This window comes from Syngnathus acus, chromosome 6, assembly GCF_901709675.1.
Source record: "Syngnathus acus chromosome 6, fSynAcu1.2, whole genome shotgun sequence".
Taxonomy (NCBI): domain Eukaryota; kingdom Metazoa; phylum Chordata; class Actinopteri; order Syngnathiformes; family Syngnathidae; genus Syngnathus; species Syngnathus acus.
Genome location: NC_051092.1, coordinates 16,952,290 through 16,974,627, shown reverse-complemented (window position 1 = coordinate 16,974,627; position 22,338 = coordinate 16,952,290). Strand labels below are relative to the sequence as shown.

At 41.9% G+C, this 22,338-nt stretch overlaps 2 protein-coding genes across 2 annotated transcripts in view; one reads left to right on the top strand and one right to left on the bottom strand.

Moving 5' to 3' along the window:
* chst6 (carbohydrate sulfotransferase 6) overlaps nucleotides 1–18,129 on the top strand; it is a 27,426-nt gene extending 9,297 nt beyond the window's left edge. Inside the window, exon 2 of the mRNA XM_037253673.1 lies at nucleotides 16,442–18,129. Within this exon, the coding sequence (XP_037109568.1) occupies nucleotides 16,513–17,709 (1,197 nt within the window). The 5' untranslated portion in view covers nucleotides 16,442–16,512 and the 3' untranslated portion in view covers nucleotides 17,710–18,129. The remainder of the gene's footprint in view (nucleotides 1–16,441) is intronic.
* Nucleotides 1–22,338, bottom strand: part of LOC119124049 — a 793,622-nt gene that overhangs the window by 639,416 nt on the left and 131,868 nt on the right. The window lies entirely within an intron of this gene.

Below are 22,338 nucleotides of genomic sequence, written 5' to 3'. Positions count from 1 at the left end.
TCAGTGCCACAGGTCTGTAGTCATTCAATGAGGTGATTTGAGGTTTCTTCGGCACCGGAATGATGGAGGCAGCCTTGAAGCATACTGGCACTTTGGCTTGGTCCAGCGAGATGTTAAAAATGTCTGTGATGACACCAGCCAGCTGGCCTGCACATTCCTTGAACACCCGCCCAGGTATGTTGTCGGGGCCTGGGGCCTTACGTGGGTTGACTCTTCTCAGAGTCTTCCACACGTCGGCTGAGTCAAGGACCTCTTCCTGGTGGGGAACAGTTTTAACTGCAGGAGTGCTGTTTAGTGCCTCAAAACGCCCAAAGAAGTTATTTAGACCATTTAGGAAGTCAGCATCAACCTCACCCACCGGGGGGGAGGGTAAGTTGTAGTCCGTGATCGCCCGTATGCCTTGCCACATACTCCTGGTGTTATTGGCGTCGTGGAAAAAATCCTGAATTTTTCGACTGTGGCTTCGCTTCGCTAGCCTGATGGCACGGTTCAAGTTGGCTCTCGCTGTCCTCAGTGCCTCCTTGTCGCCAGACTTGAAGGCTGAGTTCCGTGCTCGTAGCGTATGACGTACCTCCTCAGTCATCCAGGGTCGTTGGTTGGCTCGGGTGATGATGTTCTTAGTGGTGCTGACGTCCTCGGAGCATTTGTTGATGTAGGCTGACACAGTCATGGCGTACTCATCAATGTCGATCTGATTGTCATATGTTGCTGCTGATTTGAACATGTCCCAGTCAGAGCACTCAAAGCAGTCCTGGAGTGCCTCCATGGCCCCCTCAGACCACACCCTCACCTGCTTCACTGTGGGTTTTGCTCTGATCAGCAGGGGCCTGTATGCAGGGATTAGCATAACAGATAGGTGGTCTGAAGAGCCGAGGTGGGGGCGGGGGGCTGCTCTGAATGCATCCTTTATATTGGTGTAAACCAAGTCCAGAGTGTTCTCTCCCCGAGTTGGAAAATCCACGTGTTGGTAAAAATGAGGGAGAATAGTCTTCATGTTAGCCTGGTTGAAGTCCCCAGCAATGATGAAAACACCCTCTGTGTGCGTGGATTGCAGCTCACTGATTGTCCGATAGAGAACACTCATGGCCTCTTTAGTATTAGCGCTAGGAGGCACATACACAGCCGTGATGCTAACAACAGTAAACTCTCTGGGCAGGTAGAAGGGTCTGCAGTTAACAGTCAAAAGCTCGATGTCCGAAGAGCAGAAGCTGGCGACAGATCTAGCATTTTTGCACCAGTTGTTGTTGATGTAGACCAGTGGTTCCCAAACTTTTGCAGGCTGGCGCCCCCTTTGGCTCCCCAGTGAATTCCTAGCGCCCCCCCCCCAAGGCACATATGGAAACAAACACCTCTTTCTTGATATTTGGTTTGCTGCAATTTGAAAAGAGAAAGGTTAAACACAAATGTGTATTTCACAAATAAAACCCAATTTAGTATTTAGTAAACCAATTTATTTTTTAGCAGTTTTAACTGTTTCAGCAACATAGAATCGTAAATAAACATTCCACCAGTAACCTTCATTGTCTCACACGTAATATTAATGGGATGGATGTGCTTGGTGCAGGGACATAAGCTTCTCAACATCAGGCTGGAACTCACTAAGAAGTCGTAGATCCCCGCGGTCAGTAATTTTCAGTCGGTTTCTTTGCTTGGAAAGAAGCAAGGTGACTGCACATATTAGCTTTGCGGGCTTGACTGGGGAAACATGTCACGTGACCGGGACGAGTGTCTTGACCTGAATTAATTGATCGTCGATAAAAAAAAAAATTCTGTGCGGCTTGGCGGCCCGGTACCAAGTGACCCACGGACCGGTACCGGTCCGCGGCCCGGTGGTTGGGGACCACTGCCCTAACCAGCTCAACACAACACGGCGCGTTCTGGCGAGTCCCCAATTTCATGTTGACTTGAACTCAAGATGATGTTGACCGCCAGAATGCGGTTTTTATTATAAGATAAAATTCTGAACATTACAAGCTTGAAATTACAAACCTGAGCTTTTGCTTTTGTAGTCTATGCTGTCGGATCTGACTGGGCCAGAGCGGCGTGTTGTGTACAAATCGACTGCCGACCCCCCTACCGCCCCTTTCTTCCTCACCGCCCCCCCAGATCTTTCCACTGCCCCCAGGGGGGCGGTACCGCCCACTTTGGGAACCACTGATGTAGACACACAGCCCACCTCCTCGGGATTTACCGCTTAGCTCGCTGTTTCTGTCGGCGCGGAATGTAGCTAGCCCCTCCAGGCTAACGGCGTTGACCGGTATTGATGAGTTCAGCCATGTCTCCGTCAGGATGAGAGCGCAGCAGTTTCTAGCCTCCCTCTTTGAAGAGAGTTCCAGTTGTAGATGGTCCATTTTATTATCCAGTGAGCGGACGTTGGAGAGGAAGATGGATGGAAGCGGCGGTTTGTAGGGGTTAGCTTTAAGCTTAGCCGTTAGCCCACCTCGACAGCCGCGCTTTCGCCGCCGGTCACACCGCCTACGCTTACTCCTCCTCCGGCGTGTGCTGCCCGGCGAGCCCGCTGCATCGTGAGCTTCTGGGGCTAGCGCCCTAAGCACTCCGAGGCTACGTAAACAGACTAGGGTAGTTGTGGCTACGAGTCCGAAAACACTTGATGACCGTACCTCCAGCAGGCGCTGGCGATCATACACTAATCTACTGGATGGATAAACTAAACTTTGTGTTGTTTGTAGTGTCCTAGGCGACATATTTTGTGAAAATACTCGTCGGTTGTTGAGAGCTGTAGCGGCCGCGGCCAACTGGGGCGCCGCCATCTTGGAATACATACACACGTGTATATATATATATATATATATATATATGTATACATAAATATATATACCGTAATTTCCGGACTATAAACCGCACCGGACTATAAGCCGCACCAGCTAAAATCCGGGGATATTTTAGTTTTTTCTTATATAAGCCGCACCGGACTATAAGCCGCACGTGCACGAGTTTTTTTACAAAGAAAGACAGTACACAGAAAGCCTTTTTAAAGTTTTAATAACATACTTTAACATGTCTTTCTCAACATTGCCTGTGACGCAGCAGTAGTACCGCAGCAACACGGAAGTGTGCACGCGAGTTATTAACAAAGAAAGACTGGACACAGAAAGCTTTTTTAAAGTTTTAATAACATACCTTAACATTTCTTTCCAAACACTGCCTGTGACGCGGCAGTAATACCGCAGCAACACGGAAGTAACACAAGACTAATAGGGCTGGATTAAAAAAAAACATACCGGTAAAAGTCACTGAGACGCGGCGGTAACACAGCAGCAACACGGTAGTACAGCACCAACAGGGCTCGTTAAAAAACATACCAGTAAAAGTAAAAAAAGCGCCATCTTCATCTTCCTCCTGTGCACTGTAACCATCGAAGTCTTCCTCCTCAGTGTCCAATTGGAATAGCGTTAGATATCCTTCGCCACACAGTCTTAGTCTCTCTTTTGTCGTCGCTTTTATGCATTCCAAATCGATTGCTTTTAACTTAAAAGCTGCATCAAATGCATTTCTTCGTGTGTTTTCCATGATGAGGGTGTGTGCGTGATGCGCGAAATGTTCAAAACACAATCAAACTAGCACGTCTTCTTCGGCGCATTATCTCTTCTTCGTCTGTCTCGCTCTTGCTTCCTGCTAGAGCGCCCCCTGGAGGCCGTAAAAATCCATAAATACGCCGCGCCGCCATTTAAGCCTCAGGGTTCAAAGTAACCTTCTGAATAAAATGCATTAAAAGTTCACATTCATTACACCTTGTTTTTGGTGAGCAAAATGTCAGAAGAATTGAATTTAAATGCTGATTGATTGGGTTTTAATACAATGCAGATGGTCCAAACAGCGCCACTGCTTTGTGTAATCTCTGAGTCACATGGCAGCGTAAGAGAAAGGGTTTAGAGCAGGGGTGCCCAATACGTCAATCGCAATCGACCGGTCGATCGCCAAGCCACTATAGAGGCTTTGCAGTCACGTGGTTTTATCACGTGATTTTGTGTTATGCCGCCATCTTGGCGGTCAACTCGTCAGCTCGTTCCTACGTGTTTGTATGGATTGTCTGATTTCTGCGCTACGTTTTCACCGATTTCTTCCGAATTATGGCTGATTTGCTATCCAACGAAGTTAGGCATTTGGATGAAGACTCCAAGAAACGTTACAGAGAGAAGTTGAACCTTGTTGGCACAACGGATCCGTACCTTTTACCGAGAAGCATGCTAAAATCGCCCGAGCATTTTGCAACAGCCGACCTGCCTGAACGCTCATATCCAGATATTTATAATTACCTCGTCGATTTGTTTTGTAATGGCATTTCATAACTTGACATATTAAAAAACTGAATAGAGTGAAATCATTCAGATACTGTACCTGTCTGTTCAAGTTGCTACCATTTTTATTTTTTGTTTATTTTTGCATGATGCCACATCTGATTGGCTTGAAAACTTAACCAATAAAAATTTTAACCTTGTGCCAATGGCTTGAAAACTTTACCAATGTAGATTTTACCTTGTGCCAAATGAAGTAACAAAAACCCTCTTGTTAAAAAATGCTACATTAAAAAAAAATTGTTTCACAAGGTTCATAATAATTTTTGGGGAAATTTCCTAATGCATTCACTCGAGAATTAATTGTTCAATTCCAATATGAAGTTCAATATTTACATTGATAACGTTTTCAAGCCAATCAGATGAAGCATCATGAAAAAATAAACACAAAATAAAAACGGGGGGGTGAACTGAAGAAATCATCCCATTCCCTGCCTTGCTGCTCTTGCTGCCTTTCTAAAAATGCACCCAGCATTTTCAACAATCATATTTGTATCATCCCATATTGTATTATTTCACATTTTGTGAAACAAATCAGGGGTGAATAGTTTGTTTACATACCTGATATGAAGTCCTCATTGCATATTCTTGTGTAAATCGTAGGTTTCCATCGTTCACGACGAATATCCGCGATCCATTTATCACGTTTTTTCATGTTCGCCGGAAATCTATAGAAGCTAAGATTTGGTTTATCGCCTCGTCTATTGCTACATCCAACAGCACAGCAGGTATCCGGCATTTTTAAGCTCAAATAGCAGCAGATATAACAAGAAAGCGTGTGTGAGTCGTTGACCGGCACTGAAAAGTTGACCGCCAAGATGGCCGCCAAGCTAATGTGGGTAGCTTGATGACGTCAGCTGCAAAGCCTCTATTGGTCGATCGTGTGATATTAATTTTATTTATTTTATTATTATTTTTTTTTCCCCGCACTTGACGCGTGTACAAACAACGGCGCTAACAACACAACACAAACACGCTAGCTCGCGAGTTCCCTCCAATTGTCAGAACCCTGTTTTTTCTCTTAAACTTAAGAAAGGGTATAAAAATGAGTGGGGCAGCTGGCCATAGTAAGAAGTATCACTTTCATAGGGAATGGGAGTAGGACTTTTTTTCACGATGACATATATATATATATATATAAAATTATTTATTTTTTTAGTGGATAGATCTTTGTGACTTGGTCATTTCAAAAGTAGCTCGCGAGCTGAAAAGGTTTGGGCACCCCTGGTTTAGAGCCCTTTGACGCAGGTCACCTAGCGTGCATTCCTACTAAAGCCAATAATAGTCACAAGCAACACAGCCAGAAAAAGCAGCAGCCATAGTAGTGTTTCAAAATAGTATTTTTGTTGTTTTTTTCTTCAAGATACCGCACAACAGCGGTCCACAGCCTTTTTACGAGTGTATAAAAGTGATCAAGTCATCACAAAAATCACGAAAAAAAATCTTATATAAGCCGCACCGGACTATAAGCCGCAGGGTTCAAAATTTTGGAAAAAAGTCGCGGTTTATAGTCCGGAAATTCCGGTATATATATATGTATATATATACACATATACATACACTTATGTATATATATACACATTTATATACAGTGCCTTGTGAAAGTATTCGGCCCCCTTGAACCTTTCAACATTTCGCGACATTTCAGGCTTCAAACATAAAGATATAAAAGTTTAATTTTTTGTCAAGAATCAACAACAAGTGGGACACAATCGTGAAGTGGAACAAAATTTATTGGATAATTTAAACTTTTTTAACAAATAAAAAAACTGAAAAGTGGGGCGTGCAATATTATGCACACACACACACACACACGCACAACACTGTAAATATGTTTTTAGAACTCTTATTATAACAATTTCTTTATAAAAACGGTACAAGTGTACGCACTGCAATTGTGCGGGCACTCCCTGCCTTCTGCTGGCGTGTGGGCAACTTTTGTGCCATAATTCCTCAATTTAGAAGTTTTATTTTGAATTTTTTTTTTTTTTTAATTTGGAAAAAAAACATCTGCGATGTAGTGGAACCGCGATAAACGAACCGCGATGTAGCGAGGGATTATTGTGTATATAGATCAAGTAGTGCATGTTTTATTGTGTCAGCTTGTCGCACATTGGATAGGGTACTAGGTTGAGTAAAGTGCAGAATAGATGATAGCGTTGGCAGAGGTTATTTTTGCTGTTCAAATCATTTATGGCTCTGGGAAAAAGCTGTCCTTAAGTCTGTGCGGGTTTTGTGAGCTCTGTAGCGTTGACCTGAGTGCAGTAGTTCGAAGGTATGATGTGTTGCAACGTTCGACGCTCTGCTGAGGGAGTGAGAGGTGGTGATGAGGCAAGGGGGTAGCCTGGTGGTGTAAATCACTCTCTGCATCGCTGTCCTGTTGGCAATGGTGGACCCAGCATACCACACCATTATGCAGTATGCAAGAATGATGATTGTTTGGTAGAAGGTCACCAGCAGCTGCTTCTCAGAATGTTTTTTTTCCTGAGCAGTCTAAGAAAGTGGAGTCACTTTTGGGCTTTCTTCACTATCGCCATAGTGTTGATGAGTCCTGTGTTAGGAGAGGTACCTGGCATTGATCCCTGAGCAGGGTAAGTGTGTCTGGGACACTGTCCATTTCTGAAGGTGGATTTTGAGGCCACTCTGCAGATGAATGTTGCTTTTGCTGGACCTCCGGCTCTCAGTTGAGGGATATAATAGGAGGTGAGTCTTCACCTTGATCTGAAGAGTGGAGTAATTGATCAACAAACATGTCTCACATGGGATGATCATGGGTTTCCGCTGTGTGTGACACACGACCTGTCGTCGGTGTCCACACCATGGGCATACTTGTGAGTGAGAATCTTATCTACCGTTGCAAATGACCAGTGGTTTCCATTTGCATGTCGTTCTATTTGAGCTGTTGACGGTGAACAATGTTTCTCATCTTTTGAGGTCTTAAGAGATCAAGTTGTGTGCAGAATGTTATTTTAAACAAATGAACACCTATGTTGTGCCATGAGGTGTGTTTCTTTTATGACAACAGAAAAGCACTAAGGCGATGGTTTAAGGAGGTGAGGATTTCATTGTGCGCTTGGTGAGGACTGAGTGCTTATTTCCTGTAGCCAGTTGGTGGCACTTCCACTACGATGAAAAATAAGTTTGTATATTTACTTCAGTCCTGGACCTTATCAAATTTGCAACATTTTGACAAGGTATAATCATGTAGGTAATGTTCCTGGAGCTACTGATGTCAAAGCAATACCAACATTTAAAGTAAATGCAAAATGGCCAACCTATGGATAGTTTTAGCGTATGGCTGCAAGAGAGTTCTTTGGTAGGTCTTGATTTATTACAGAAACCACCATATTTCTGTAGAGCTAGGTAAAACGTACAACCAGGGCTGCTTTTTAGAAAGAATTTTAGGGGGAGTCAAAGAGCCATTTTTTAAAAGCCACACACTTAACTAATAAAATATTGATGATTTTGCAAAGCCTGATGTTATTTTTAAAGGTTTCAGGGTTTTCTTGCATGTATAGATTTTATATTTTCTTGGAGAACTCTGCATTGCCACAGCAACAGCACTGGCAAAACCTCACACTCACTCAAAGTCACTCAAACTTTGTGTTTTAGCATCATGAAGGCCTCAACACTTCAGAGAAAATTTGAAGTACATCTGGTTAACCCTGCCAGAACAGCAGAGCGGCTTTAAAAGTTACTTTTTTCTTATTGTCGCAATATTTATAGCGCTAGTCTAAAACAGTAAACAAAGTCAAGTTGATTCTTTTGGATTTTAATCACAACCACTTTCAATAATTTATTCTTTACACTGTCTAAAACCTTAAAAAAAAATCACTTTTATTAAAAAAATGTACCGTAATTTTCGGACTATAAGTCGCGTTTTTTTTCATAGTTTGGGTGGGGGGGCGACTTATAATGAGGAGCGACTTATATGTGAATTTTTTATATGTGAAACCGCGATAAACGAACCGCGATGTAGCAAGGGATTACTGTAATTTGAATTTCAAGTGACGTCAGCGGCGCGGCGGTTGTTTACAAAAAGGACAAAGATTCATCACGAGATGACGAAGGGCCCCACGTACTACCGGCATCATTAGCGGCTTTGTTTCTAAGTGACACGGAGGACGAAGAGTTTGAAGGATTTAAGGATTTGGAGTGACACAGAAGGTTTGAAAAACTATTATGGCTTTTACGCACGCCCGGTCCTACTCTACGGAGCACTCTTTCACCTCCGTGAATTGAAGTCGGGGGCCGGCGCTCGGCCGGGTGGCTGTCCAGGGACGGTGGATGGGGCTCAGACGTGGCTTTTACGCACGCCCGGTCCTACTCTACGGAGCTCTCTTTCACCTCCGTGGATAGAAGTCCACGCCGCCACACGCCTGGAAGTTTGTTTTGTTAAATAAAGAGCCGTTTACCAAACCCACGTCTTTCCTTCCGGTATATTTATTTTTATTCAATTATTCGACTCTCCATACATATACAGGAATAGTACTTTATTGATATAGCACTTTCACAACGTCTTTTGTTGTATCATAACTAATTGTAATATAGAAGCTGGTGTAACACTTAACAGATTTTTGGTGTTGGTGTGCCTCGAGATTTTTCCAATGTAAAGCTGTGCCGTGGATGAAAAAAGGTTAGGAAACACTGCTTTATGGAGGAAAAAAATAATAATAAAAATAATAATTTCTACAAAAACAGTATGGCTTTCGCAGCGGTCGCAGCTTGGGCCTTAATGAAAAATAATTTCCACAAAAATAGGGACCTCAAAGTGGTCGCTAATCGGACTTCAAAAAGAAGAATTGTTACAAAACAATAGGGACCTTATAGCGGTCGCTACTCGGGCTCTAATAATAGTTCCTACAAAAACAAAAGGGACCTCGCAGTGATCGCTGCTGGGGCCCCAATTGGTTATATTTCAAATACTATTACTCAATATATACAAGGATGATTGAACATTATTGAAAGCGGGCACTCATTCCCACAAGATTACGAATGATGCTCTCGAAACTATATATGGTTGTTAGGGTGGTGCTCACTCTAACTTATTTTGCAAGAAACACACGGGAGACAAGTAAGTCCTTTTAGACACCTGCAGGTGGAGAGTCCATTCGTCGCTGTGCGTACAGCGATGATCGAATGAGGTCTGACTCAGGCCTCATGCAGGAGCATTTTTATTGAGAGAAACAGGGTGGGGGTGAGAGTGGGGGTGAGAGTGGACAGGATGGGGTTGAAGCCCCTGGCCTGCTGATCAAAGCATAGCAGGGGGTCTTTTACGACGTTGTGTAAACAAAGCAACTTTGATTGCTTCCTCTGCAGCTAGTCAATCAGTTCAAAAGATCTTAGCACTTTGGTCTACTACTTTTGTTAAGACAGGACAAGCTAGGTAAATTATTACAGGTTACATTCCAAGATAATCATACGATCAAGATAATCTGTAAACCCTAACAATGGTGGCTTTGTAGATTGATAATGTGTGAGCAAATATTTAACTGAGGTGTTGCAATGAGTTATTTGTTTAAAGCAGGAAATCCTTCTCTGATGACATTTCAACAATAGGTGTGTCAATCTGTTTACTCAAGGCAAAGAGATAGATTGGAAGCATGGGCACAAATGGCGAAGGGGGGTGGGGTTGTAAATCTTACTATTTACATTATAAATATAAACATACAATTTGGCACATTAGACCATATAGTACTTGAAAAATAAGCACATTTCATAGTGCGATTAAAGCTCCCATTTCAAACGACACACATAGGGCAGTAAAATCGAAAACAACATCACTTTACCCATGACAAGACCCGTTGTATGAGCCATTTTTGCCCTTTTGCATTATTTCTGCATTGATGTAATAGAGGGACTCGTGTGCATTGTACTCTCTCTCGGTCGTCCTCAGACGAGCTTCCATAGTAGAAGCTATACATTGCGCATTAATAATGACTGTGGGGCGCAGCTCCTGACAGCATGCCCAATCCAACCCTTAATACTGAGTGTCAAGCAGGGAAGCATCGGGACACTCATACCAGAAGGCCACTGAGCTGGTTGGTACTGGGAAGCATATAAAAACCCACGGTGAATCTGAACACGGGAGGGGTTGACAAGAAGCGAACAGTTTTTGACTGTGTCAAAGCCTTGGAGCTATATGTGATTGGTAAGGAATATACATAGTTATTTTGATTACCTTTGTGTTAGGAGTTATTTGCTGTGTTGATGACTTGGTTAAAAACCTCCAAGTATGGTTTTTACCTTCATTAACTCCAAGCGTTTATAAAAAAATAAATCCCAGCCGATTTCGAGCATTTTCACTCAGTTTTTACGTGTATGTCGGCGGTGGCTTGTGATGCGGACTTCGTTGTCTGTCACGTACTCACAGCCACCTCCTCTAAATTCACTCCATCATTTTGCTGTACTGCACTCAAGCAATACTTTGCTCGATTGTAAGCTGCTTGAAAGCCAATTGCTTCCTCGCCATGTTCCAAAACTCCAATTGCTACTCACGACTTGTATGCCTCAGCCGGAGGTGGCTTTTGAAGCAGACTTCCGTGTTTGTCGCATCCTCACAATCATCTCCTCTAAATTTGCTCCTTTGTTTTGCTGTACCGCAATCACGAAAAGCGATAGTTTGCTCAATTGTAAGCTACTTGAAAGCCGATTGCTTCCGTTTCGCCATTTTCTCTCACTCTCTGACTTCTTCCTCCATAACTCTACAACATTCTCCATTGTTCTCCCATGTAGGCTGGGCTTACAGTTTGTCACCTCTCTATGAGCCAGCAAGCGCAACTGCTATCAAGTGGTCAGAGTTAGCCACTACAATGTGCTATGCCGGGGTGTCAAACTTATTTTGGTCGCGGGCCGCATCATAGTCATAGTTTGCCTCAAAGGGCCATTCAAATTGTCAACCCAAATAAATGTATGAAAGTCTCATATGGTATATATAGTATAGGTCAGTGGTCCCCAACCACCGGGCCGCGGACCGGTACCGGTCCGTGGGTCACTTGGTACCGGGCCGCCAAGCCGCACAGGAAAAAATTTCATTGACGATCAATTCATTCAGGTTAAGACGCTCGTCCCGGTCACGTGACATGTTTCCCCAGTCGAGCCCGCAAAGCTAGCAAAAACGAGTAAGAATTTATTTTGAAAAATATAAAAAATTTGGCGAATCTCTCCCAATTACATCTGTCGGTGCATCTGAAAAATAAGGACTCTTGACACAGGGCACTCGTCTCGGTCACGTGACATGTCACCACAGTCAAGCCCGCGAGGCAAGCAAAAATGAGCAAGAAACAGAGAAGTTTGGAAAGCTTCTTCGGAAAGGGAAAAACGTCCAATGAGGACACTGAAGAAGAAGAGGCTACGACTTCTAAGAAAAGGAAAGCTGCATTTAAAAGAACATTTCTGGAGTCCTACTTAAAATATGGATTTATCGCCACAGGTGACTCTGACGCGCCAAGTGCACTCCGCATATGTGGCGAAAGGCTAGCTAACGAGGCAATGAAGCCTTCAAACCTGCTTCGGCACATGGAGACCAAGCATCCTGCATTTAAAGACAAACCTTAACCACTTCGGGTGTCATTGTCTCCGATTACGCCTAGATGAAAACGGCTCATTTCTGAGAAAAGACCTCGGTGCTCCCACTAATTCAACGTTTTATTTTTATGTGGTTTATATTTGTTTTTATGCCAGTCGTATCATTTTATTTCATCCTATTTATATATATAAATATTTAAATAATAAATATATAAATATATTTATTTATATAAAGGCCGGTCCGCGGAAATATTTCTGACACGTAACCGGTCCGTGGTGCAAAAAAGGTTGGGGACCACCAGTATAGGTCACACAACAAACTGATGAATAACTAGTTTTCAAAACAGACACTAATAAAAACCTCTTCAAATATTTAAAATTGAAATATTGAAACCAAATCAAATATCTAATAAAAAATATTTTTTAAAAAAATGAATGGAAAAAAATAGCTAACAATATCTATTTTTGAAAAGTGAAAACAATTTGAAATTGACATGAATTCGATGCACAATTTGTCTTGGGCCACCTAAAATTATGTGGCGGGTCGTATCTGGCCCCCAGGCCTGGACTTTGACAACGGTGCTCTATAGACTTGATTTTAAGTGGAGAGGTGGCCAGTTGTCTTATATACCCGTTAATAAAATAAAAACAAGTTGACGAGAATATTCGTCAACGGGATCCTAAATCATTAATGTCAATGACGAGTATTCCCGTCGCTGCCATACAAAGAGTTAACAGAACTCCATGTCTGCTTACTTTCATACTTTCAGGTGGCTTAACACTCTGTTTATCAGCCTTAGGAATTGACTGTATAGCGTTTAGTCAATTCATCCGTGTCAGATTTTTATTTTACTTTAGATAATATAGACTGGTCTTTAAAGAATTTATTTTTATTCATCCTTTTTCTACCTGAGAGCAGTCAAAGAGGTTTTTCATTTATATTTTATTTATTTAAACAATGTTGGCTGCCCTAAAGAGAGTTATTTTAAAAAAATGCTATACCTCAGACTGGTTCAAGAACAGTTCCATTTATTTTATTATGTCAAAGTACACTGATCATTAAACAAATGTTTATTTTAGGATTCTTGGTGAATTTAGGTAAATTAAAGGACACATGAAAAATCAACTTTTTTTGCTTGTATTTGGAGTCTCCAGGAGTGTAGAAAAGTGTAACTTATCCCTCCAGGTGCTGTAGAGATACTTTTATGATCTGTTTGGGGGCTAGTTTTTACGCCGTTCAGATTTCTCCGTTTTCTGTTACGTATTTTTATCTATTACATCACATCTGTTAGGGCGGGACAAACCAAACAAGGTAATGGGTGTTGCCAAACGGAAATCCGAGCAATAAACATGGCGCATTTGTGAATTCGCCATGTTTATTACGAATCCGCCATGTTTATTACTCGGAGAGACTTTTATAGTCAAGGATGTTGAAGTGGAGGGATCAAAATGTTCTGTTGTTGGATGCATCAATTCATTGCACAACATCAGAACCTCAAAGAAGTGCCTGATCAAATTTCCTTTTTCAAGCAGTGTTCCCACGTCTGTGGGCAAAGTCCTACTTGTTCAAAGAGTGTTTCAGAAATCTTTTATCAGTATAGAGGAGGATTTGCCGAAAGACTTCGTTTCATTGATGGTTCAGTTACTTCAATCTATGGAAATGACGGACACAGTATAGCGTAAACTTGAGATGACACAAAAAAAAAAAAACTGTATTTCACTTTGTCTATGCACTCTTTTTCATAGTATTAGCTTCAGTCTTTCTGATATTTTTGGAGCTGTGCGCTCTATGTTTTCACTTCTTGTGGGTGTGTTTTGAGTACCGTAATTTTCGGACTATAAGTCGCGGTTTTTTTCATAGTTTGGGTGGGGGGGCGACTTATAATAAGGAGCGACTTATACTTGTATGTGTTTTTTTCAAATATTTTCCAAAAAAAAAAATAAAAAGTGAAACCGCGATGTAGCAAGGGATTACTGTAATTTGAATTTCAAATGACGTCACCAGCGCGACGCAGCGCGACGCAGCGCGACGCAGCGCGACGCGGCATGGCGCGGCGGTTGTTTACATAAAGGACAAAGATTGATCACGGGATGACAAAGATGACGAAGGGCCCCACGTACTACCGGCTCTCTTCCACTTCCGTGGTTGGAAGTCCACGCCGCCACACGCCTGGAAGTTTGTTTTGTTAAATAAAGAGCCGTTTACCAAACCCACGTCTTTCCTTGAACTTTGTTAACACTACAATATAGTTATATAGTAGATCTGTGGTATAACGACGAGGCTGACGTCAGGGCGCACGCGCGGCGTTGTTGACGAAGGACGAGGAATTTGATCGATGGATTTACTGATTTAGAGTGCACAGATGGTTTGATAATACTATTGCTTATATAATAGTTATTTGATATCTAATTTATATATCGTTATATGGGCCTGTGGCATATTTTGAAGTGCAAGCGCCGTCAGCGGCGCGCACGCATTGTTGACAAAGGACGATCGATGGATTTAATGAATTGGAGTGACACAGATGGTTTTATTAACGTGTTATTTATGTAATAGTTTTTTGAATAACTCTGAATTTTACGTCAGGGCCGTTCTCAGCTCTTCGTTTGTGTTTGTCACGTTAGCATACCTAAAGTTTAGCCTGTTGTTGCTCGTTCATGACTGTTCTTGGTGTTGGATTTTGTCGAATAAATTGCCCCCCAAAATGCGACTTATACTCCGGAGCGACTTATATATGTTTTTTTTCACATTTTTGGGCATTTTATGGCTGATGCGACTTGTACTCCGGAGCGACTTATAGTCCGAAAATTACGGTAGTTGTATCAGATGAATTTCATCGACGGTGCTGTGGTGGAGAGAGTGAGCAGCACCAGATTCCTGGGGGTGCACATCAGTGAGGATCTCTCCTGGTCCACCAACACCGCATCACTGGCGAAGAAAGCTCAGCGCCGCCTGTACTTCCTGCGGAAACTCAGGCGAGCAAGGGCTCCTCCGGCCGTCATGACTACAATCTACCGTGGCACCATTGAGAGCGTCCTCTCTAGTTGTATCGCTGTTTGGGGTGGTAGCTGCACTGAATACAACATGAAGGCCCTGCAGCACATAGTGAACACGGTTGGTAAGATTATTGGTGCTTCACTCCCCTCCCTGAAGGACATTTTCACCTCCCATCCCACCCGCAAGGCGACCACGATTGTGAGTGATGTGAGTCACCCCGCTCACTCTTTGTTTGATCTTCTGCCCTCTGGGAAGAGGTACAGGAGCCTGCGCTCCCGCACCACCAGACTCACCAACAGCTTCGTACTCCAGGCTGTTAGGATCCTGAACTCTCTCCCCCCTTCTGCTTAGCGTCCTGTACTTTTGCGCTATATTCTGACTGTCTGCTGTATGCACACTTGCTCCATTTTTGCTCCTCTTATTTATTATGTTATTTGTTTATTCATTATTTATTCATCACTCTTATTTATTCATTGTTTGTGCCCTCTTGTTTTTATTTTTTTGTGTTGTTTACTTGTATGTACGTATATTGTGTACTATGTCTTGTCACCGTGGGATAGTGGGAACGTAATTTCGATCTCTTTGTATGCCTTGGCATATGAAGAAATTGACAGTAAAGCAGACTTTGACTTTTGACTTATTCATTCGATGGATGGATGGATATATACACATATGTATGTATATATATATATATATATATATATATATGTATATATATATATATATATGTATATATATATATATATATATATATATATATATGTATATATGTATATATATATACACTACCGTTCAAAAGTTTGGGGTCACAAAATTGTTTGGGTGACCCCAAACTTTTGAACGCTAGTGTAAATATTATTATAATAAAATATTATGAATTAAATATAAATTATATCTTATATTTGTATAAGATTATAAAAAATCTATGAATATAAGTATACATATATATTATAAGATTTTTTACACAGAAGATTATATATATAATCTATAAATAATTATCTAAATAAATATATACACTACCGTTCAAAAGTTTGGGGTCACCCAAACAATTTTGTGACCCCAAACTTTTGAACGGTAGTGTATATATATATATAATCTGCACATATATTATATCTCGGACGCGATCGGACAAATATGTGCAAATGAAAAAATGCTTTAAAAAGGCGGGGTTTTTTGGTCTTGAAACAGATTAAAAAAATGTCCATTATTTGTAATGGGAAAAATAGATTCGGAATTCAACCGATTCGCTTCTCGACCCACCTTCTGGAACGGATTGTGGTCAAAAACCAAGGTTTGACTGTATTTTTGCTATTCTTGTTAAAATCACACTTATACATGTGAACTGGAAATGACAATAATAACACATAGTGAAAGCCAAATTGAGCAAATTGACTATTTCAGAAATGTGTGTCAAACTGGTAGCTCTTTGCCTTAATCAGTACCCAGGAAGTAGCTCCCGGTTTAAGAAAGGTTGGTGACCCCTGCTGTACAAGTACCTACATCTACCTATGTGTGTGTGCGTGCGTGCATATTTGGTGTGTATTTTTTTTTTTTGGTCAGTCCCTTACCTCAAATCTGTCATTTCCTGCTTATTTTGCAGCTCAGGCAGTGTACAACTGCACAAGGGAAAAGCATCAACAACAAGCTCAAGATACCAATCCACAATCAATCATGCTCCGTTCCAGAGTGAACCTCAGCACTATGGTTTTCCTGTTGATCCTGCATGGAGCAGCTGTGGTCCTCTTCTTCAATTGGTACATCGGGCTAAACCCTTGCGATGGCATCCCTTCCAATAGGAAGATCCATGTTGTGCTACTGTCATCATGGCGATCAGGATCATCCTTTGTTGGTCAGGTGTTCAGTCAACATCCGTCTGTGTTCTACCTCATGGAGCCTGCCTGGCATGTTTGGACCAAACTTAGGAACTCTGGTGCACAGACACTACGAATGGCTGTAAGGGATCTCATGCGTAGTGTGTTCCATTGTGATTTCTCCGTGACTGATGCCTACCTGCCAGAGCATCACAACATGTCCTCTTTGTTCATGTGGAGTCACAGTCGAGCATTGTGCTCACCACCGGCTTGTTCTCTCACACCGCGTGGCTATTTCAGCAATCAAACTCAATGCTTGCAAACTTGTGGTGAGGTGGGCCTACAAGGTGTGCAGGAGGCCTGTTTTTCTTACAGTCATGTGGTCTTAAAATCAGTGCGAATATTTGAACTGGAATCTCTCTACCCCCTCTTTGAGGATCCTAGCCTTGACCTTCGCATCATTCACCTGGTTCGGGATCCACGGGCCGTGGTGCGGTCAAGAGAACAGTCTGCAAAAGCTTTTGTTGGTGATAATGCTGTTGTGTTGGAGCAGAAAAGCATGCCTGCAGCTGAGATACAATACCAAGTCATACAGGAGATCTGCCGGAGCCATGTGCGCATTAGTGAAAGGGCCCTACAGAAGCCCCCATCATTTCTAAAAGGCCGGTACAAAATGGTTCGGTATGAAGATGTAGCCCGCAATCCACTTGAGGAAATAAGTGCCATGTATGACTTTGTAGATCTGGACATGACAAATCAGTTAGAGGAATGGATTTATAAGCTGACTCATGGAAAAGGCAAAGGTTCCTTAAAAGAGGCTTTTGAAATCACTTCAAGAAACGCTGCAGATGTTTCCCAGGCTTGGCGCACCACGCTGCCACATAATAAGGTCAAGCGCATCCAGGAAGTGTGTAAGAGGGCCATGTCACTGCTTGGCTACACAACCGTTAACAGTGATAAAGAACAGAAGAGACTTGATATTGATTTATTGGTACCACGTGAACCATACCAGTTCAGCTGGTTACCGCAAAAAACAGAGCACTCCAGTAACAATTAAAACAGTGCATAGTAAACGACATTTATCTCGCCTGAAGTCTCGACTTGTTCCATGCAGTTTTCATAAGTTGTATTAATATAAGTCGCGCAACACTGTTTTGACATCTATGGGCAAAGCAATAGTTTGTGAAAACTGTGACATGGCCACAGGTTGTCTCTGACTACTGTAAGGACTACTGTCAATTGTTATTTTTCTATGATTTGCAGCAGTATCATAAATACTGATTAACTGCAGTTTTCTACTGTACCGTATTTTCCGCACCATAAAGCTCGGTTAAAAGCCTTTCATTTTCTCAAAAAATCAAGTTGCGTCTTTTAATAAGGTGCGCCTTTTGTGTGGACCGAATTCCAAAATCTGTAAAGCTGTTTTGTGTGGCTTCCCTAATATACAGGCGTAATATGTAGACCCGATGAACCAAACAGAAGACATTACGTTTTCCGTAGATCGAGGCAAAATAAACAGAGGACTCTACGCAAGACGTAGAGCAGGGGTCACCACCACGGTGCCCGCGGGCGCCAGGTCGCCCGTGAGGACCGCATGAGTCGCCCGCAGGACTGTTCTAAAATTAGCTCAAATAGCGGCACTTGTCAGTGAGCTGCATCTATTTATTTTACAGTCAAACCTCGGTTTTCGAACGTCCTGGTTCTCGAACAAATCGGAATTCGAACAAAAAATTCAAGATTTTTTTGCTTCGGTTGTCGAACAAAATTCGGAGGTCGAACCTCGCAGGATGAGTCGGAGGACCCGAGAAAACCCGACCGCGCGGCCCGGATGCCGACTGACTCCATTGTTATTGCATTTTCGTTACTTTGAGGATTGTATTAACCCCTAATCATGCCTCCAAAGAAAGCAAGTGGGAGCAATAAAGCCATCCTAAAACACAAAGACGCTCTTAAAGCAATGCGACAGTGAGCGCCCGGCGCGCTGCGGTTGCGCGATCGGACCAAATTAAGCTCCCTGCGCAGAGTTCCACTTAAATTTTGGAAAGTACATCAGGACTTTAAAAATATTTTCTAAATTTCAGCAACGACTCAGTCACATTAATGCGACCAGCGCGGTGCAGTTGCGCGGTGGGCAACGCGCTATGGTTGCGCGTTCGGCGGTGCGCTGCAGTTGCGCGATCGGACAAATATGTGCAAATGAAAAAAAGCTTTAAAAAAAGGGGGAGGGGGGTGTTTGTCTTGAAACGGATTAAAATATTTTCCATTATTTGTAATGGGAAAAATAGATTAGAAATTCGACCGATTCGCTTCTCGAACTGCCTTCTGGAACGGATTGTGGTCAAAAACCAAGGTTTGACTGTATTTGTGCTATTCTTGTTACCGTTTTTTTCCATGTATAATGCGCCCCCATGTATAATACGCACCCTAAAAATGGCATGTTGATGCTGGAAAAAAGCCTGTACCCATGTATAATACGCACCCAAATTTTGACTCCTACTTAAGTCCGTAAACGTAAAATTATTTCAGAAAAAAGATCATCTTTGGGAACAACCGGATGTCATTCTGCCGGTCAGTATCACTGCGCATGCGCTAGCAAACTCAATAGCGAAGAAATGTTTCGGATTTGTGTAGGGTACATTGTGACAGCAAACGAGCAGGTGATCGAGCAAGCGTCTGATACGAGAGCATTGTGTTCGTATGGAGCGTGTTTGAAGTGAACAGCAGAGAAGAAAGTGCATCTGTAATGGCGGCCTCCGTATGATATCCGGATTAAAAAAAAAATAATAATAAAATTGTACCCATGTATAATGCGCACCCCAGATTTTAGGACAATAAATTAGTTAAATTTTGCGCATTATACATGGGAAAAAACGGTAAATGGAAATGACAATAATAACACAAAGTGAAAGCCAAATTGAGCAAATTGGCTATTTCAGAAGTGTGTGTCAAACTGGTAGCCCTTTGCCTTAATCAGTACCCAGGAAGTAGCTCTCGGTTTAAGAAAGGTTGGTGACCCCTGACGTAGAGTATGTACCTGCGCCGCCACTGATAAATAAACACTATCGTTTGTGCAAATCTGTAAAGTTGTTTGTTGTGGCTTCCGCCACACAGAGACGTAATATACAGGCGTAATATGTCGACCCAATGAACCAATCAGAGGACATTACGTTTTACCTAGATCGGGGCAAAGAAAAAACAATCAGAGGACTGTACGTAACACGTAGTGTATGTACCTGCGCCGCCATTAATAAAGAAACATTATCGTTTGTGCAAATCTGTAAAGTTGGTTTGTCTGGCTTCCGCCACACAGAGACGTAATATACAGGCGTAATATGTAGACCCAATGAACCACTCAGAGGACATTACATTTTACGTTGATCAGGGCAAAAAACAATCAGAGGACTATACGTAACACGTAAAGTACAATACCTGTGCCGCCATTGATAAATAAACACTATCGTTTGTGCAAATCTTTAAAGTTGTTTTGTGGGGCTTCCGCCACACAGAGACGTAATATACAGGCGTAATATGTAGACCCGATGAACCAATCAGAGAACATTACGTTTTACGTAGATCGGAGCAAAAAAACAATCAGAGGACTGTACGTAACACGTAGAGTACATAACTCCTCCACCATAGACAAATAAATACTATCATTTGTGTAAAGCAAATAGCATTAGAACCCTCTAAAATTGCATAGACAAAGAGACATGCTTACGACGCACAATTAGAGCTTTCTGGAAAGCCAGGATCATTGCAGAAGACCAACGTGACTACGATGATACAATGACGAGAGGGAACCTGGCATGATAAATGGCGAACTTGCCCAACTGTTTAATTTGGACACAGAAGATAAGAATTTTAATGAATTTGCATATCAATGTTGAATAACAATGTGAGTACATTATAGTACATGATTAAATAGTAGAATCAAGTTCAACGGAACTGACTGCTCCTGTGACTTTTCTTTTTACCCTAAGTCATGGCATGCATGACTATGCCATGTGTGGATGAAGTACAAAAAAGCTCCCAAAATTGAGTCTGTGCCTTTTAACCCGAAGTACTTTATGCTGCGGAAAATACGGTATTTTGTTTTTTAGAAAATATTTCTAAAAGATCATTTGGTAATGTTCAGAGTTACACAAAAGCTGTCTCGATTTGATTTTTGAAACAAAAGGATTTTTATTGGTTAATGCAAATCATTTTTTTAATTCCAAAAGGACAATCTCTGTTCCAGCATATCCCTTTAACTGGAGCTACCATAATTTCTGGACAATAAGCCACACCTGATAATAAGCCGCACCAGCAAAAATTCGAGGGAAATTTTGTTTTTTTCCATAAATAAGCCGCACCGTACTAAAAGCCGCATGTGCACGTGAGTTATTTACAAAGAAAGATGGTACACAGAAAGCCCTTTTAAAGTTTTAATAACATACTTTAACATTTCTTTCCAAACATTAACTGTGACGCGGGAGTAATACCGCAGCAATACGGTAGCACAGCACTAACAGGGCTGGTTAAAAGAATACCAATAAAAGTCACTGAGAGCCATCTTCATCTTCCTCCTGTGCACGGAAACCATCGAAGTCTTCCTCAGTGTCCGATTGGAATAATACACTTTCTCAGTCTCTTTCGTTGTCGCTTTTATGCTTCGAGCATTTTCCATGATGAGGATATGTTCATGCTAATTTTCTTCACGCATAAAGCTCTAAGTTACATTAAACTAGCGAGCTACACGTATAGCTCCAGAGTGGACATGACCAGGAAATGAATAAAGTAAAGGGTGACGCAACAAGATGTCATCAACAATAGCCCAGTTCCCCCTCGTGACCGGAAGAAACCTCTACAGTGCATGTTAAGAGCCAAATCGACTGCCTTTAACTTAAAAGCGGCATCAAATGCATTTCTTTTGTCCCCCAAAATGAGGGTTTGTGTATAAAAGCTTCCTTTCTTTAGTAATGTCCGTCTTGATCTCGTTCTGTCTCTTCTTTGTGTGAATTATACGGCACTATTTGCCTGGCGGATGGACATGTGATCAACACACCACTCTTCTCCTCAGTGACCGTGTCACATATCACTCTGCCCAGCAAAGCGGTGCCGCACAACAGTGGTCCACAGCCTTTTTACGAGTGTATAAGTGATTGACTCATCACAAAAATCATGAAAAATCCATAGATACACCGGACGACAAGCCGCAGGGTTCAAAACTTGAGCAAAAAGTAGCGGCTTATAGTCCGGAAATTACAGTACTTTGTTGATGTCTCTCCGAGAAGTATAGTGTTGGAGTGTCCCTCAGATGAAGCCTGTGATTAAAATTAGTTTGACACCAGTGTTTTACATCATACACCTAAATCTTGATTTTACGCGCCACAGTCAGTAGTATTCTGTTAAGATATTGATTTTAACCTTAAGACTTTAATGGAGACATAATAATATCATAGTACTTTAGTTCCCTCTTAGAATGTATACCTGTATATCACAAATGGACATTCAGGTTTCTGTGGGCAAGTTTTCATTTATCAAAGTAGGCTATACTGACAATTTCGAAGTCTGTACAGTATTTTATCAGAATGTTAATGTGAAATAAATGAAGATTTCAAGGAAAATGGCTGTGTAGATTTAAAGTAAGTTATGAATGCTAACTCAGTGTCACTGCAACATCAGAGGTTTTGCAAGTTAATCTTGC